Here is a 20,065-nt window from a genome sequence, read left to right as displayed (position 1 = left end):
CCTAAGTGAATTCACTTGATGTCAAAACTAAAACCTTTGGACTTAGAAGACACTTTTCATGACCATTATTGGTGGTGATTGTCAGTGAATTCGGCCAGGTGATACAGTAAAGAACAGCAGCCCTGTGCCCCTGGAAAGGAACATGGGGCAGAAGTTAGGAATGAGGGTTCTAGAGTCAGGATGCTTGTGAGCACGAGGTAACATGATGGCACTGTTAGGTATTTAGCATCATGTGTGGCACAAAAGAATCTATTATCAGATGCTATGATTGTATTATTAAAATTAGCATTTGGAAGTTTGCTCTAGAGTTACACTGTTACAGTTATGAATTCTGGTATCAAGACAGTTAAATCTACAGGTCACAAGTGCAAGTTAAAAAGATGAGTAACAGGAAGTGATCTGATGGGATTTCAAAAGAACTTAAATGTACAAATCTCTGCAAAGTGTCCTAACAGTAAACTCAGACTATAAATTATATATTTATATAAATTATATACTTCTATCTGCAACAATTCTTTATATAAAGAAAAATGGATAAGTAGGTGTGATTTTGTTAAATAACAGATATTTGTGAACAGATCTCTTTTTAAATGTTGCTTCCCACAGGATTTTCACATTTTAAGAGATTTCTGCATTCTATATCAGTTTGTGTATTTGTCCTCTTTTTATGGTAAATCAGTGATACTTTTTGGCTATCTCACAAAAAAAAAAATATATATATATATATATGCGTGTGTGTGTGTATATATGCATATATATATGCATATATACACACGTATATACACATGTATATATATGCATATATATATATGAATAAGTCAGATACTTAAAGCCAAAACAAATGTTAGATTTTCCATTATTGGTGCATTGTTAGCTCTAAGAAACAAAAGAAAACTTAACCACATGAATACAAATGAATTTTAAGTTGCCCAGTAGCAGAAAAATGTGACAGCTGAGGCATCCGTGTGGCTCAGAAGTGTTGAGTGTCCAACTCCTGATTTCAGCTCGAGTCATGATCTCATGGTTCGTGGGATTGAGCCCTGCATCAGGCTCCATGCTAACAGCACACAGCCTGCTTGGGATTCCTTCTCTCTCTCTGTCCCTCCCTCTGCTTGCAAGCTCTCTCAACATAAACTTTCTAAAAAAACATATGAGAGTCAAGAATAACACTGTGACTCAGTCAAGTAAGTCTCAGAAAATGGGAAAAATCTCAGATTTTTCCATTTTAACATCAGTCGATAAATACTAACATCCATAAACAATGGATTGAAAGATGACCAGCCTATGGCAACGAAAGCATAGTATCTTATTTAGAAGTAACAGTTGTGACTAAAGGGGTGGGAAGGCACACTGCATACACTCTGTTGGAATCTAAGAGTGACAAGCACTTGTTCAACAATTACTTCCGGAGCCGACACTATAAGTCAGGCAGTGTTCTAGGTGCTAGGAAGAAAGCAACACACAAAATGGACAAAAATTACTATCCTCATGTTGTTCATATTCCAAGGTCTTTTTCATTCCAGCTTAAGTTTGTTTCCCTTGAAAATTAGACATATTTGAATGTGAAGCATGCTCTGACAGGCCACCTACATTCTCCTTCAAGAATGAAACACTGAGGGGGCACCTGGGTGGCTCAGTTGGTTGTGTCTGACTCTTGGTTTCAGCTCAGATCATGATCTCATGGTTCATGAGATTGAACTCTGTGTCATTAGGCTCTGGGCTGACAGTGTGGAGCCTGCTGGGGATTCCCTCTGCCCCTCTCTGTGCCCACCCCACCCCCCATGCGTGCATGTATGCCTGCACTCTCTCACTCAAAATAAATAAACTTAAAAAAAAAAAAAAGAATGAAATGCTGAGAACCCTCACTGTTGGTGGGAATGTAAATTGGTGCAACCACTATGGAAAATAGTATGGAAGTTCCTCAAAAAATTAAAAACAGAACTACCATACAATCAATTCACTTTGGGGTGATTAAAGAAAATGAAAACACCAAGGTGAACAGACATATGCACCCCTATGTTTGTGGAACCATTATTTACAGAGCCAAGATATGGAAGCAACCTATGTCCAACAGATGAATAAAGATGTAGTATATACAATGCAATATCATTCAGTCATAAAGAATGACATGTCGCCATTTGTGACAAAACAAAAATGACCTAGAGGGTATTATGCTAAGTGAAATAAGATTTCACTTACATGTGGAATCTAAGTACAAAACTAACAAAACAGAAACAGACACAGATATAGGTAACAAACTCATTTACCAGAGGGATGTGGGGGTAAAATAGGTGAAGATATTTAAAAGGTACAAACTTCCAGGGTTTTTTTTGTTTTTTGTTTTTTTTATTTTTTTTTTAACGTTTATTTATTTTTTTTTTATTAAATTTTTTTTTCAACGTTTATTTATTTCTGGGACAGAGAGAGACAGAGCATGAACGGGGGAGGGGCAGAGAGAGAGGGAGACACAGAATCGGAAACAGGCTCCAGGCTCTGAGCCATCAGCCCAGAGCCTGACGCGGGGCTCGAACTCACGGACCGCGAGATTGTGACCTGGCTGAAGTCGGACGCTTAACCGACTGCACCACCCAGGCGCCCCATTAACGTTTATTTATTTTTGAGACAGAGAGAGATAGAGCATGAACGGGGGAGGGGCAGAGAGAGAGAGGGAGACACAGAACTGGAAGCAGGCTCCAGGCTCCGAGCCATCAGCCCAGAGCCCGACGCGGGGCTCAAACTCACGGTCCATGAGATCGTGACCTGAGCTGAAGTCGGACGCTCAACCGACTGAGCCACCCAGGCGCCCCCAAACTTCCAGTTTTAAAGTCAGTCAGTCATGGGAATGTAATGCATAGCATAGGGAATAGAGTCAATATTGTGACAACTTTGTATGGTGACATACGATAACTAGACATCATGGTGATCATTCCATAGTGTATAAAAACATCAAATAACTATGATTTTAACCTGAAATAGGATATTTTGTGTCAACTATACATCAATTTAAAAAAAGAATGAAGGGGTGATCAAAGAGTATAAAGTTCTACTTAATATATAAATCAATACACCACACACTTTAAACTTCCACAATGTTCTATTCTGATTATACCTCAAAGCTGAATACAAATAACGAAATTATTTCCTTCCTCAGCTGCTGTGAGTGCAGTAGTCAACACTCTTTGGAGATTTTAATGGGCTGAATAAAACCGCTTCACCTAAAATCAAACCACCTTCTGGGGCACCCCAAAGCCAAAGACTGATTAACATTACAACTTAGGACAAGGGGCATGTCAGCCTTAGAGGTTCCTGTGGGGTCAGCAGAGGCCTTTATTCGTTCCATATTGAGACTTCCCTTTCTGCTTCCTTAAGAACTGATTGTAAGAGCATTATCAAGAACATTCCTTATGAAGCCTCCTGTATGCTCTTCTGTATTTTACAGTTGGCTTCCCAGGAATCCACCTGGCAAAATTTTGTATCAAGAGAAAGCAAATGCCAAGATGAGAATTTCAAATTGGATCATCTGCCCACCTGCTGGCAATGAGGACCCACCTCTGATGACAGAAACAGCACAAATAGCCGCTGGCACAGGGCAACAGGGCAACTGTTGAAACTTTTACAGGTGGTAAACAAAAACGGGTAGAAGGGAATGCATTAGCTCAATTTGGAGGGAAAATGGAGGAAGCAGTACTTGTTAGGACAGTGGAACCAGAATGCTATTAATCAACTGTGGATGCTCTGGATAAAGACAAAATAAATAGTCAACTAAAAGTGGAGTATTTCCTTGGTGGTGAATAAAGTGGTTCTTACCTCCTCAGCAGGAAGGAAGAGAAAGCCGTGGACACCACCCAGGAACAAAGTTTCATAGATTACACTCCCAACCGAGGAAGATCAGCTGTGCCATAGTTAGGGTCCTGATTTGAAAAGAATAGGATTCTGACAATGGGGTGCAGGCATCTAGGTTGATGGACTCAAAGCACTTGAATCACCAGACTGCCTCAACTCTCTAAGCCTGAGGAAGTGGCCTAATTCTCCCAGGGAAGGGTTAACCCTCTTCTTTTGTTTGAAAATCATGCAAAGATTTTGCTCCTAACAAAGGAATATGTGCCCATTCAGTGGCCACTCTCCCATATGGACACTTGACTAGTAACTATGGTTAAATCACAGCACAACTCAGTTGGAGACATGCTAGGAGAAACAATACCCTCAAAGTAACTGCATGGTTCACCCAGAAAAGACAAAATGGATTCTGAGTGTGCTGGACCCAAGCAATAAGACACTAATCTGAATAAAAGTTTATTCTCTCGTGATACAGCATTAATGCTCTAACAAAGACCTTTGAAAGTGGCACAAACACACAGCTAAGAAGGCCTCTAGAAGCCTGAAAAAGATGGCCCATAATAAATGAAACAGAAATAGCAGAATTACTGTGCCAGACAATGGAAAAAGGGGTTAAAAGATGTAGAGAAGTGATATCCACAGGGATATACTATGTAAAGCCAGAAAATCCATCAGATCACTTTGCTTCACAGGAGAGTGAGAGGATTTAACATTTACCAAAGCAATGAGGAATGTCTGGTGAGAGGGGAAAAAACAACACTAAGAAGTTTGGCTGTTGGCTCTCCTACGTAAGTCAGTGCACATAAGAGATGCAGAAGTGGGTTCACACCTGATAACAACCGGCATGGTAAATCTCCAAAAACAATAAGGCCATATATTAGTACTTAACCAGAAGCCAGGTGGATGAAAATACTGTAGGCTGGCAAGGACACACTGTCAGTAAAAGGACGCCTGACCAGGTGTGGGTTATAGTCTGCTTAAGAGATAAGAGCTTCCACAGGGCTGAACTAGATGGGCAGTCAACAAGGATGCTTTTCAATCTACATAAAATCCAAAAGAACTCCAAGGTGGTTAGTCAGAAGTCTGAAAGCAGGCACCCTAACAAAAAGTCATGATTCTTTTATCAGTCTCTATACCTGAGCTATGTTTCAGACTCAGAACCCAGCAATACCATGGCAAGTATATGATGATTCCCTCAATCCTTCCCCAAAGAGACACAGGCTCTTGATTCAAGAAACTGTATACTTGAGAGAGATCCAAACACTGTTAGGGTTGTTGACAAAGGGTCTAAGTTGACAGTGACTTTTGGATACTCAGAGTATGCATCCAATGACTGATCATCACAGGGCTACTGAAGGCCCAGGTCCCTTACCCCAAACCTGGGAGAATCCTGAAGGGCCACCCGGACCCCATGTTTAGCTGAGGTCTTCTTCAGAACTGTGCTGTATTCCGTCTCCTCTCTACCCAATTCTACTCCCTGACCTTCCTCCATGGGTGTTGATTAGAAAACCAAAAACACTTTATACTGAATATCCTGCAAGCCTATCTTGAGTCCACTCTCAGGTTAACCAATCTGCAACACTGGGTGAATCTGAGAAACTGGGGAGGGGGGGGAATAAGAGGTGCCTTGTGCGGAATACTTCCCATTTGTTCATCCAAGTCTGTTCTCCTTCCGTTTACTGCTCTATTCCTTGCTCTATGGACTGTGTCACCCGAGGCCTTTGCCCAGTGATTTCTCAAGGGAGCCAACAGGAGACTGAAGAGTGGAAAAAGAAAGCAATCAGAGTATTTATCACCCAGGCTCCCTCACTGTGTTGCCAAGTCTGGGTCATGGCTGCAATCCTCTACTGAAGTCCTTCACTCCAGAGGGTGACTCCTCTCCTGTGTCCACAGCTACACCTCTCCCCAGTTTCCCCAAATTGTCTCCCATCTCCTCACTCTGTCCTTGCCCCTTTATCTAGGGATATAAATGACTCTTGTTTACTGTGAGGCTTGGAGAGCTTCATTTAACCTTTTTTTAGTTTCATTTAATTCTTCTCTTACCATTGTAAAGGGCCTCCCTATTAAACTCTGCTTAATTACTCGATGATGCAATCTGTTTTCTGCTGTGCCCCTGGTAAATACAGACCAGCTAGAATCTACTGCACAGGAGCTTCCATATCTAGCATATCTGGATTCAGATATCTAGCTGTATGACCAAAGCAAACGACTCCACCTCTATGAGTCTTAGTTTCTTTATCCAGTATTCAAGAGCGCAATGATACCTACCTGTTTCTGGATACCTTCACCACTAAACAACAGAAAACCTGAAGCAAACAGGCCAAAATTATAATCACACTTACCTCCTAGAGCAGGAAAGTCACAGGTTTGGAGGACTGAGAGCAAAGTACAATCAGGGCTCAGCACCATTTCTCTACAGTTCTCTTGCTCTGCCCTCCTTTGCCTTCAGGCTGGTTTACTCCACTGTTGAAAGAAGACCACAAGCAGCTACAATAGCAACACACTTCCTGCTCCATCCAGTGAAAGGGAGTGAGGCGTAAGCGCCTGAACCGTGAGTTAAAGCCTTTCCTTCCATCTGATTGGATCAACTTAGTTTGCTTGTCCAACCCTTGACCAGTAAAAGTTGCTCTGATTGGCCAACGCCTCGGTACTGAACCAATCATTGTCAAGAGGGATGATATCACTGTGATAAATTTAAACCAATTAAGCTCCATTCCTGGAGCTGAACTTGCAAAGCTGCCTGAGTTTTACAGGATGCCCAAGAGGAAGGACAGATAGCGCTCAGCAAAGGGCTCAGGTGAACACCCTCCTGTGGAGAGCAGGCTTGGGCTGCTGTGGTTGTATACACAGTTCAGCTGTGCTCCAGGGAAAGGCTCTCATTTCCCCATTGTTCTCCATTTTTATGATAAAAAAAAACCCTGAGTTTGGTATGATGATAAATGTTATCTACACTTACTGTGTTGGCCATTTTGCAATATATACAAATATTGAATCTATGTTGTACACCTGAAACAAATGTAATGCTACATGTCAATTATATCCCAATAAACCCCAAACAATGGAGTTTGGTCACCAACTTGTCAGAGCTGAGCCATATACTTATGATTTATGCACTTTTCCATACGTGTGCTAAAAATACAATTTAAAAAGAAACCTCAACCTCACATTCCCCATCAACTATCAGCCATCTTTCATATCCTGTTCTAAGGCAAGTTTATCAAAGAGGAATGTGCCACCTCCACTTTTGTTATCTTCCACTTGTTCCTTGGCCCACATATACATCAGGTTATTTGCCCTACAACTCCCTCATAATTATTCTAGTTACAATCATCAGTAAGATTCATGTTGTTAAACCAATGGACTCATTTCAGTCTTCACTTTGGCTTCTGAGAACATTCAACACAGCCGACCTCTCCTTCATTTTGCTACTGTGACTCCATACTTCCTCAGTTTTCTTGCTACAACTCTTATCATTCCTTGGGAATCCTTTGCTTACTCATTCTCCTCTACAAAACTTCTAAATGTTGGAGATATATCCTAGTAGTTCTCAAACTTCAGCATGAATCAGAATCACCTGGGGAGCTTGTTAAAACAAATTTCTGTGTCCCGCTCCCAGAGTTTCTGATTCAATAGGTCCAGAATGGAGAATTTCTAATAAGTTCCCAGGTGATGTTGCTGTCTAGGGATCATACTTAGAAGATCACTGAACTACCTGACTCTCTTCTGGATCCCAGAACTATATATGTGATAATACTACTTGAATATTTTCCAGACATTAGAGATGTCACTTGTTCAAAGCTGACCTCATAACCTTGTAACCACATCCATTTGTCTTTCAGTAATCCACGTTTTCATAAACTCACCTACTTGTTGAAACCAGACACTGGGACACCATCCTTGATACTTTCTCTCCCTCATTTCCCAAATAATTAGCTACTAACTCCTAGCTCTTCTACCCCCTACATCTCTCTCAAAGCCATCCCCTTCATCTTCACCATCACCAAAACCTTTCACCTGGAAGACTGTACAGCTTCCCAACTAGTCTCCCAACAGTCATACACTGAGCCATTCTCCAAATATCTGCCAGTGATCTTCTCTAAATCAAGTTTGATTCAATTACTTACTATTTTCTGAATCTTTCATATAGATTTCCAAACGTTCTTAGATGCAGTCAAAGTACATAACATGGACTACAGGACACTGAAGAGCCTCTTCAGCCTGATCTCATGCCATTCTCCACGGGGCACAAGCCATCCTGGACCCACTCTCAGCTCGTTGTGTGTATTATATCCCTCCCTCCAGGGCCCTGTGCACTGCTTCCTCCCTGCCTGGCTCCCTCAGCCTTCTCCCTTCACCAAACTAACTCCTAGTCTTCCTTGGCTTCCCAAAGTAGATTGTTTTAAATTCTGTAAGAATTTACTTGTTATTTATTTATTTATTTATTTATTTATTTTGAGAGAGAGGGAGAGAGAGAGAGAGAAAGCACAATAGGGGAGGGGCAGAGGGGGAGAGAGAGAGAGAGAGAGAGAGAGAGAGAGAGAGAGAGAGAATCCCAAGTAGGCTCCACGCCATCAGCTCAGAGCCTAACGCAGGGCTTGAACTCATGAAACTGTGATATCAAGAGTCAGATGCTTAACTGACTGAGCAACCCAGGCACCCCAATTTACTTGTAATTTTTATGAGAAATGTACTTGTCCTTTATGATACTTTTCAAAGTATTATTAATAATTAAGTGATATTTCATTTACTACTGAGCTCTGAAAAACAAACCATGTGTGTGTCTTGTTTGTTATGAACCTCAAATGTAGTTAGCAGTCAATAAACACTTCTGAAAGAAAAATGACTGTGTGTGTTGGGTGCACAAAGGAGGTAGCTACTATCTCTGGGACCAAGAGAAGGGTAGCTACTAGAGGGACCAAGAGAAGCTGTACAGAGGATGAGATATTTGAGTAGAGTCATTTCTTGGAAGATGCAGAGGAGTTTACTAAGTGAAAAGGACTAGCATAAGAACAAGTACTAGACCAAGAACAGCATGATCATCCCAAAGAGCGACGAGGTTCCTACATATCTCTCCCATCCAAAGCATTTTCTTCAATGACTGTAAAGAGGCCTCAGGCTGTCCTGGAAGATGGATGGCCAACCATCCAGAAACTCTTGTATTAAAATTCAAGTTCTGTTTCTGCAGGACAGAGAGAGAGAGAGAGAGGGAAGTGAGTGAGTGACTCACAGGGCACACCACCATTCCTTTCCTCAGAAAAGGGAGCATTTTTATGCCTGCAAATGAAGAAGAAGCCAAAGACAGACAATCTACTGGAGAGTAACAGTTGGGCCTAAGGAGGAAAAGTGAGGTGGTCCACAGCCAAGTTGCCCTGAGAAATAGAGAGAAAGTGTGCTAGAGTGAGCATTAAAACAACAACTTAGTGGATGGGAATATATTTTCATTTTTTTAAGCTGCACGGTCTGCATCCTCATCCTTGTAAATTATTTACCCCTTTCCTCAGAGACATGTCACAAAGAGCTAATGCCAAGAAAGAATGTGTGGCATCTTGGCTTTGGATAAATAATCCAGATAATGTGTTACAGACAAAAGTTATATAGCCACTTCCCCACTGTTATCTCTCTTGTCTTAGTATATCCATATGCAATTGTGAAAACCGTCTTTATCCATTCCTTGCATGTGCAGAGCAGGCTTTTTTTTTTTAACATAATGCAACATCACCATCTAGAGTTGAAGAGCATTGCTACAGTTTGTTACCCACAAGAGAATCTGACCACTGAATCCTAGAATTACCATTCACAATCCTGCAAGGAGAAAAGTGGCAGGGGTCCTGTGGAGTAGCATGAAAAGCCTTATCATTTGGATCCCCTCTGAAGTGGCAATTCCCACTTGTAGTAATTAACTCAAAGGAATTTATTCTGAAGCTGAGGTCGACAAACTTCCAGTAATCATGAGGAACATTACTGGCCTATAAATTCTAAAGTTTGTGAAATAATCTTAAATAGTAAGTAATAAATGTTCACAAAGATTCATACATTTCTTATCAGAGTGATGTTTGTAACAACAAAACAATGGAAATAATAACAATGTCCAGCAACAGGGGTGTTGTTAAATAAGTTGTAGAATATATTTCATTCACTAAAAACATTATGAAAAATATTTAATGACTTAAAAACACTTTCATAAAATATAATGTGTGTATATGCAAGTGTATGTGCATGTGTAAAACTCAGGTTAAAATATTTTGTACGTCTGTAATCATCCTACTCTTGGGATTGAGGGAAAGAGAGAAGGAAAGACAGAGACAGAGAAGGAGGATGGAGAGAGAATGAATCTCTATCAATCTACAGAGAATGATTACCTCTGACTGGTGGATTCAAAGTCATTTTTATTTTTTAGCTTTTTGTCTTTACCTATAATTTTCTATAATAAACATCAATGTTATCACTGGGGTGTTTTTGTTGTTTTCTAACAAAAACAAAAGTGCTGGTCTGACAAAGTTTATGAACACAAGTTCACTGCAACTCTAAGCTCTCATCTATACCCAAAATGATACTATAGGAAAAAGAATTCAATATCTGTCATCAGGGGAAACACACACAGACACACACACAGTTGCCAGAGCAGTTCTGGGTCCAGGTAGTAACAAGATGCAGGGAGACCCACTCTGGTTACAGCAGATTTGAGTACGGTCCCAGCCAGGGTGACCCCTTCAGATCCAGCTGTTTCAGGGTGTGGCAATAACGAGGCTCCCCGTGACTGCAGTCCTGACTCCCACAAACTACAAACAAGCCGGGCACACCTGCCTACTCTTTTCTGAGTTGCAAAGATCTCTATTCTCCTTCCAAGTCCAAGGGAAATCTCTTCTCCCCACAGCTTTCTGAAAATGTGTACACTATTTTATCCTGAGTATCTGGAATGGAGATTTTTATTCTCCCCTATACTTCTATGCCAGACATACTGGCCAGTGTGCAGATATGGCTTTTAGTGCTTAGCAACTCCTACATGATCCTTCCATGTAGCAGGGACAGCCATTCTAACTGGGAAGGAACTGGCTCAGGAAAAGCACAGGTCCCTCCCAGCACTATGGTAACATCCTACGTGCCAGCAGGGAAAATATCAAAGAGGTCAATAACATGGCCTACAAAGCTAAAGGAATTGGTTGGATCATACCAGGCTCCAAATTCTGGGGGGGAAATATACAAATTTTGCCTAAACTCTTGTCTCTCTTCGTTCCTATCATTGGTGCTTCTTTGCCCCCTCAATGCAGTCATTATAATTTTTAATATCATATTCAATGATATTGTATATTCCCTTTTATATCAGAAAAATTACTAATCTTTTTATTGGCTGTGGAATTATTTAACCTCTCATACTCGCAATATAGGCTCTACAGAATCCTAACATTTGCTTTATATATGGATGTTGCATGTTGGGAGGCTCACTCACAGCTCTGAGCAGTGTCTTCAGTATCTAGAATGTTGAAGGAGGCTGTCAAATGCTGACTGATGTGATTTAATACTTTCATGCCCAGAGCCCAGAAGAAAATAAAAGTCACTGGGGAGGGAGATGGCCTTCCTGAATACAAACATTGCCAAGGAAGGGAAGCCTGCATTTACAGGCTACAATATAGATCGAGTTACCAGTTGAGTTACCAGTTTTTGTTGGGGGGGAAAAAGCCTTTTGTAAGATCTTTATAAATTTTTACAATTTATTTGAAAATGTCATACGCTCTACCAGTGCTTATAGTTTACTGGGAAGACTGATGTTTAGAATGCAGAGCTATATGAGTTATCATACGTGGTTGCCAGGCACACTACTTTTGGAACAGCCCTTGATTTTTGTCTGGCATCTATTCCTAATGCCAAGCCAATCAGCTCACTTTGCTCCTCTCTATTTAGGGATAAGTTCTAGACTGGGATCATGATCAAAAAGGAAAACAAATCAAAACTAATATGATATTGGGGCGCCTGGGTGGCGCAGTCGGTTAAGCGTCCGATTTCAGCCAGGTCACGATCTCGCGGTCCGTGAGTTCGAGCCCCGCGTTGGGCTCTGGGCTGATGGCTCAGAGCCTGGAGCCTGTTTCCAATTCTGTGTCTCCCTCTCTCTCTGCCCTTCCCCCGTTCATGCTCTGTCTCTCTCTGTCCCAAAAATAAATAAACGTTGAAAAAAAAATTAAAAAAAAAAAAAAAAAACTAATATGATATAGTTCCCAAACGTTGGTTTGAGCTGTCAGGGAGGAGGAAGCTCTCTCTTCCTGACCAAGTGAGAGAGAATATAAGGTGGAATGTGGCCCAGCTTACCTCCACAAAAGGAAAATATTGGAGAGCAGGGACAGCACAGTGGAAGCCTGGCATGGATACACACAGAAAAATGGGCTCCTGAGAGGTTGTCTGAGTCCCCATCGGTTTCTCCGGAAACCAGATACAATTTTAGCATTTGTGCCACACAATTTGTGCCAATATTTTCCATTTGAATTGTGTGAAAATGTCCAAATGGGGAGGTGAAGTTCAGCACACCATAGAGACAGTCAGCATAAAAGGTTTCCCTGAAGTTTCTAGGAGTTCACCAGACTAAGTGGGGGAGGGGAGAACGATCCCAGAAGAGGGAACAGCATACATAGGCCTAAAGGCCAACAGAGCAGAGAACCCAGCCTATCATTTATCCCATGTTACACACTGCCTACAGCTGTTTCATTCATATGTTTCTTAGGAAGTGATCCTTGTATATAGGTCACTTTCAGATAAAAAAAAAAAATGTTTCAAAGTCCCTGAACAACCCATCTTAACAGAAAGAAAGTATCAGAAGTCTATATGGTAAAGAAGGAAAACAAAAAAAAAGATACAAAAGAAATCAAAATCAAGTCACACAGAAAACTTGCATCTACCAGACTCCCTCTGCCAAGTTCCTTTTACATAATCAGTAACAAACAGACACTTATGAACACTTATGCACATATGTACATATTCCAATGATGCTTTTAATAATGATAATTTTTTATGCCATCTTTCATAGAAAGATCTAGAAACCATGTTGAGGTGATATAAGCACTTTCAGATGCTACAATATAATCATTCTGAAAAATAATTTGAGAATACATATCAAGAATCTTAGAAATATTAATGTAATTAGATGTAGTAATTCCACCCCTGGAAATTTATTATAAGAAAATTGAAAATGGCTTTATGTGTCATATTGATGACATCACCATTTGTAAAGTCAAAAAGTTAAAATAATTTAAATTTTACAAAATAAAGGTGTAATTGTTGTATTTCTAACTGAATAAATATTTTATACGAAAGGATGCTTACCAAAAGTGACTAATAACAGGAGAACACATTTCGCTACAATGACAAGTGAAAAGAACGGGAAACAACTGGTATATCATAATCTTGACCCTGGAAAACAAACTATGTTCATGCCAATCTCTTTGTTGATTTATCTTTTAATTTGTAGGAATAAATGAGAAATTGATTAAATGTAATTTAAATAAAAAGTCACCTCCAAAACAGGCAGGCATTGGGGCTTACACAAAGTGCTAACTTTACAGTATTTTTACATGGAATTGAACGTATCCATCTTTCCATCTTCCCACACTGGATTGTGAGAACCTCAGGACTACATCTCCATTGTTTCCATACCTGCCCCATAGAAGGAGCTTAATAATGATGATGATGATGATGATGATGATGATGATGATAATGAATATTATTAACTAATATTTATATGGAACTATTTGCCAGGAATTTTCTAAGAACTATACACATACATACACACACACACACACACACACGTATATAATAAAATACATTATTTACTTTATAAAAAAATTTTTAATCCTCACAGTTCTGTGGAGCAAGTACTATTATTCTCACCTTATGCATAAGAAAATCAAAGTTCAGAGTGGTTGAGTAACTTAACCCGTTTTATCACTAGTAAATAGCAGAACAGAGATTTAAACTAGGGATTCTTGAAACTATACTGATGAATTTGTCAAAGAGCAATGAGAAACAAGGTCTAGTCCCTAATACCAATCCTTCCATGGCTCAGTTTCTGCTCTGACTGATCTATCGCTTATTATTCCCAAGCCCTGGTCTAGAGTCCTGAATTCTGACACCTCCTCTCCTGAGTGTGGACCAACTGTTCTACTTAGAACCGTGGACCTGTCAACTCTGTGCTAATATCACATACAGGTTCTATACTCACCTTTCCAGGGTGGGCTTCCTGAAACCGCATGCCCTTCTCTGTGGTGACATATTGGTCATTGCCTCTACCCCTGTTTTGCTTCATTTTATCCTCAGCTCCCATTTATTGTACATTGTGCTAGGCCCTTAATATGATCTGAGTGCCCCTTCCTTTGTAAAGCACCTTTTATATATTTACACTCAAATATTTGTTGTATTATAAATAATATATAAACAAATATATATTTGCTTATTTACAGTTATATATTAGATGCCATAACTCTCAGCACCTGTAGCAGCCTATTTTTAATTATTATGGCTTTATAATAATATTCAATGTCTAGTTCAGTATTTTCTCCATGCTCCCTCTTTTCGAAATTTTATTATCCATTCTCACGTTTTTATTCATTCAGAAGAATGTTAGAATCATATTGCTGAAAGTTTTTTTTTTTAATTTTAATATTTATTTAGTTTTGAGAGAGAGAGAGAGAGAGAGAGAGAGAGAGAGAGAGAGAATGAGCAGTGTAGGGGCAGAGAGAGAAGGAGACACAGAATCAGAAGCAGGCTCCAGCCTCTGAGCCATCAGCCCAGAGCCCGACGCGGGGCTCGAACTGGCAAACTGTGAGATCGTGACCTGAGCTGAAGTCAGATGCTTAACCGACTGAGCCACCCAGGTGCCCCCGTGAAAGTTTTTAAAAGTAGGTTTTGGGTTGTGGTTCAAGGTGGCGACTTAAGAGCATCCTAAACTCACCTCCTCCCATAAACACACGAAATCAGCAGCTACATGTGGAGTATCTTCCCCTGAAAAAAATAAACCCTGGACACTGGCTGAGTGACTCCATGTATCACATCAAACAAAAGACAAGACCGTCTGCTTGTTAGCAGGCAGGAGCAGCTGGGACACGATCTCGCCATAAATCCCATGCCGAGTGCAGTGACTTCACAGGAAGAAACTCAAAACCCAGGGCCTCTCCCTGAGGAACTAAGGGTTTGAACCCCACATACGGCACCCCCCAACTTTTAAGACCTGCACCTGAGAGATGACCCCACAATATCTCTTTTTGAAAACGAACGGGCTCCGCCACAAGCCCCACAGGATGTAAGGATCTGAGAAAGGGCTCTTACGGGGCTCGCTGGGACTCACCTGCCCCAGGGCCCAGGCAGCAGCCCACGGAGGCGTGACTTCGTAGGAGCCAGGCTCCTTCGTTCATCTTGGAGCCTCAGCCTGAGAGGCGGCCCACGGGGCTGACGCACATCCGGGGCCACGGTGGGGCTCTACGAGGACCGAGACTGGCAGGCGCCCTCCTTCGCTGTCCCTCTGCCTTTCTTCAGCTGGTGGGCACCATCTTTTTTATTTATTTTATTTTTTATTTTTAACCGTGGGCTTCCCCCCCCCCCCCCCCCACGTTGCTGGTAGGCACCATCTCCACACTCACCATGCGCAGGACTCCCGCCGGCGGGCGCCATCTTCGCGCACTCCCGCCGCGGAGACGCAGCACCAGGCGTACCTGGAGGGGGAACTTGTGCGCATGTGTGGTGCCCGGGCTTCGTGTCGTGTCCAGCTTTTGTGGCTGCCACCAGAGGACACCTCTACAGAACCTGGCTGTGGTGGCCAGGGTGGGGCTTACGCTGGCGGGTCCCACAGGACTGTAACCACGGAGAAAGAATCCTTAAACGGCCACCGCCTCCAGGGCACAGCCAGAGGCAACAGAGCCAGGAGCTCATTCTGTGCCAGAGGCCTATCTGCTTATCAACATAGCTGCAGCCTGAGGGCCAGCCTCCTAACTATGTCATACGTGTAAGGGCTGACTGTCATACTTTCCAGAACCTCAGTGGGTAGGTGCTGTCTTCACCCTCTCCCTCTACCACACTCCAGAGTGCCTGTAGCTCCCAGAGGAAACTCACACGCTCATCTGGAGCCCTGGTTTTCCAACTGCCCCCCCAGGGAACACCTCTAGATCACCTAGAACTAGTGGCTAGAGGGGCTTAGCTTGCCAACCACCAGGGATGCATACATTTCACTGCATATATTTGCATATTTTAAAAGCTGCTTCTTGAGAGTCTAGATTCCAATCAGCCTGAATCTAGGTACTGAGATTGACCTCTTTGGGACACTGAGAGGTCTTGGCACACCCCCAACTAGTGTAAGCCGTGAAAAATAAAATAGACTGCTTGGACAATCACAGAAGTTTGAGAGACAACCAAAAGCAAGGGCGGGGTGGAACAATAACTTTCCTCTTTTACACGAGGACATTCCTTCAAGACTGAGAGAGGTGAATGCTTTATCTAATGCATAGAAACCAACACAGAGAATGAAGCAAAGTAAAGAAGTAGAGGAATATATTCTAAATGAAAAACACAAGATAAAACTTCAGAGAAAAACCTTCATAAAACAGAGATAAGTAATTTACCTGAAAAAGAGTGCAAAGTAATGGTCATAAATATGTTCATCAAGCGTGGAAGAATGTATGAGCATGTGAGAACTTCAATTAAGAGATAGAAAATATAAGAGAATCAAATAGAGGTCACAGAAGAAAACAAAAACACTAATTTGAGAACATGTATGTACCCTCATGATCATTGTGGCATTATCTACCACAGGCAAGAAATGGAAGAAACCTAACTTGATCGATGAATTATACATATAAAGAAAACGTGGTATATATACACAATGGATTATTACTCAGCCAAGAAAAGAATGGAATTTTGCCATTTGCCACAACTTTGGACCGTGAGGGCATTATGCTAACTAAAGAAAGTCAGACAGAGAAAGACAGGTACTATATGATCTCACTTACATTGTGGAATCTAAAAAAGAAAAAAAAAATGAACTCATAGATACCAGAAAACAGATTGGCGGTTGCCAGAGATGGGAGGAACTGGTGAACAGCGTCAAAAGGTACAAACTTCCAGTTATAAAATAAGTAAGTCACGGGGACGTGATGTACACATGGTGACTATATTTAATAATACTGTATTGTATATTTGAAGATTGCTACGAGAGTAGATATTAGAAGTCCTCAACATAAGAAAAACATTTTGTAAATACGTATGGTGACAGATGTTAACTGTGATCAGGTGTTATTGTAGTGAGCATTTTGCAGTATATAGGCATAATTTGCATTATGCAAATATCAAATCATTATGTTGTATAACTGAAACTAACAATGCTATATGTCACTTATGCCTCAATTTTTTTTAAATTAACTACAATTAAATTAAATTGGTTTTCTGAAGTTCAGGCTACTAATTGGATATGGGGAATATTTTGTCTCTATTCATGCTTAAAATGCTTAGCTCTTAAGACTATAAGATAATCTCTATGGAAGTAAAGGGCAGAAAGAAGACATGCTGCTGTGTCACTAGCAGGTATAAAGTTTACAGAATACCTATTAGTAATTGTTACTGAGTTCAATGAACTTACAATCTCCAATAATCTTGCAAACGTGAATGAAAATTATTTCTTTCCAATGAGTCTGAATAAAAGTTTGTAAAAATATAAAACAAAAAGACAAAAAAGTAGGTTTCTATTAAAATTGTATTAAACATAAACATTAATTGGGGAAAAACTGATATTGATAGTATTAATGAGCCCCATTCAAAATATGGCTCAGCTCTCTCACACATTCTATTTATATTATGATAACTCCATTATATAAGATGCACTCAAACTCATTATCTTATATATTTGTGCTTTTATTGCTATTCTGAATGGTATCTTTATTCCATTGTGGTTGATTTTTTCTAGTAGATAATTGTTTATGAAATCTATTTTCTTCTCTTTTTTTTTTTAATTTTTTTTTTTAACGTTTATTTATTTTTGGGACAGAGAGAGACAGAGCATGAACGGGGGAGGGGCAGAGAGAGAGGGAGACACAGAATCGGAAACAGGCTCCAGGCTCTGAGCCATCAGCCCAGAGCCCGACGCGGGGCTCGAACTCATGGACCGCGAGATCGTGACCTGGCTGAAGTCGGATGCTTAACCGACTGCGCCACCCAGGCGCCCCATATTTTCTTCTCTTTTTTAAGTCACTTAATTTTTTTATTATTACTAATGATTTTTAATAGGTTATCTTGTATTGTGTCTAAGAAAAAATACCATCTGAAAATAATAGTCTATTTTTTCCTGTAACTATACCTAGAAATTTTAGGGCAACATTAAATAAAAGTGATCAGTAGTAGACATTCTTAGCTCACTCCTGATTATAGTGAAAATGCTTTTGGTCTGTCATTAAGTGTATAACGTAGCCTTTTGATAAAATGATACTCATCATCATCTTTTAAAAAATTCTTCTGGGGCATCTGGGTGGCTCAGTCGGTGAAACTTCCATACATTCAAGCCCCGCAGATTCGAGCCCCACTTCAGGCTCTTCACTGACAGCGTGGTACCTGCCTGAGATTCTCTCTCCCTCTATCTCTGCCTCTCCCAGCTCATGCTCTCAATCTTTCTCTCTCTCTCAAAATAAGCTTAAAATATAATTTAAAAATTCTTCTACCAGAAATTTGAAATATTCCATTTTCTTCCTTTGATTTATTAACATAGTATGCTTTATTTCTAATTTTTTCATCAAAACATTCTTATATCTCCAAACCAAAACTTATTTGTTCCTGGTACGTTATACTCTTAATTTACTTCTGAATTTAGTTTTGTGGCACATACGTGTATAAGTTATTCTGTTTTTCCTTTCTGTTACATTTGATTGGATTTGTTACCAGGGTTTTTTCCTAGATTTAAAAGTGAACTGGAGAGTTTTTCATTTCTTTCTACATTGTATGACAATTGATATAATGTCTTCAAAGCTTGAAATAATTCAAGTGGTAAGAACATCTAGACCCACAGTTTTTTGGTTATCAATTATTTGATAATCTTTAAAGGTTTTTCTTAAAAATATTTCTTTTGGTTATCAATTTCACCTTGATTTTGATTATTTACAATTTGTCAGAAAATTATGCATTTTAATCCAATTTTCATATTTATGGCCATACATGGCTCTTTTTTATCATTTTAAAAATCACCCATTTATGGTGTCACAGCACTCTTAAATTCTTTTTGTGTGTCTTTCTTAATTCAACTAGGCATTGATGTTTCTATTTTATGATTTTCTTCTTCTGAGAACTAACTCTAGTTTACTTACCAATGCTGCAAATTTTTGTTTTATAATTCCTTAACTTCTGAATTCATATTTATTATCATTCTGTTTCTTTTGTGTTTGTTTTGCTAAAGGAACAAATATGACTATATATTTTTTCTGAGCACATGCTCCATCATAACACATAACTTTATATATAATGAAATATATATTATATATTATGTATATTTTATATTAATAAATATATATTTATACATATACTTAGCTACATATACATATAAAAATAAATACATATACATATATACACATATATAGTGTGTGTGTTCTTTATATTCAAATAATCAGTATTATGCTTTCAGATTTTGTTTTCTTATTTTATAATATGTATTGTCTAAATGGAGTATATTTCCTTTGCTTTATCTTCTTCAGTGTAAGATTCCATGCCACCATAATCCTGATATCAAAACAGAAGAAAAATATTTCAGTATAAATAGAGAAACAAAATTTCTAGAGAAGACTTTAAGAAATCAAATTCTAAAGAGAATTAAAAGAATAGTACTATATTACAACCAAATAGCATTTATCTTAGGAATGTTAAGAATTGTTTATCATTAGGAAATATTAAATAAAAAGTTGTAAACAATCAAAGCATCTTGACAACAAATGCCAAAAATAAAAAAGAATTTAATAAAATTCCACACACTTCCTAATGATAAGGATAATCTAACAATAAGCTAGCAATTGAAGAAAACTAAATTTAATAAAGGCCATTAACAAGAAACTTACATAAACCTTATACTTAGTTGTAGAATACTAAAACTATCTCCACTAAGTCAGGAACGAGATAAGAAGACCCATTAGTACTATTATTAGCATTACAATGCAGGTCCAAGGAAGAATCAATAAATAAAAGTTAAATTGATCAGGTAAAAAAACAATGAAACTGCAATCTTTGA

General features: G+C 39.6%; 1 protein-coding gene across 1 annotated transcript in view; it reads right to left on the bottom strand.

The window, feature by feature from the left end:
• LOC123583735 overlaps positions 1–20,065 on the bottom strand; it is a 110,951-nt gene that overhangs the window by 69,493 nt on the left and 21,393 nt on the right. Inside the window, 1 exon segment of the mRNA XM_045450837.1 lies at positions 15,456–15,666. Within this exon segment, the coding sequence (XP_045306793.1) occupies positions 15,456–15,666 (211 nt within the window).

Source organism: Leopardus geoffroyi, chromosome B3 (assembly GCF_018350155.1).
Source record: "Leopardus geoffroyi isolate Oge1 chromosome B3, O.geoffroyi_Oge1_pat1.0, whole genome shotgun sequence".
Classification (NCBI taxonomy): Eukaryota; Metazoa; Chordata; class Mammalia; order Carnivora; family Felidae; genus Leopardus; species Leopardus geoffroyi.
The sequence above is the reverse complement of the archived record's forward strand: the minus strand, read 5'-3'. Positions and strand labels throughout refer to the sequence as shown.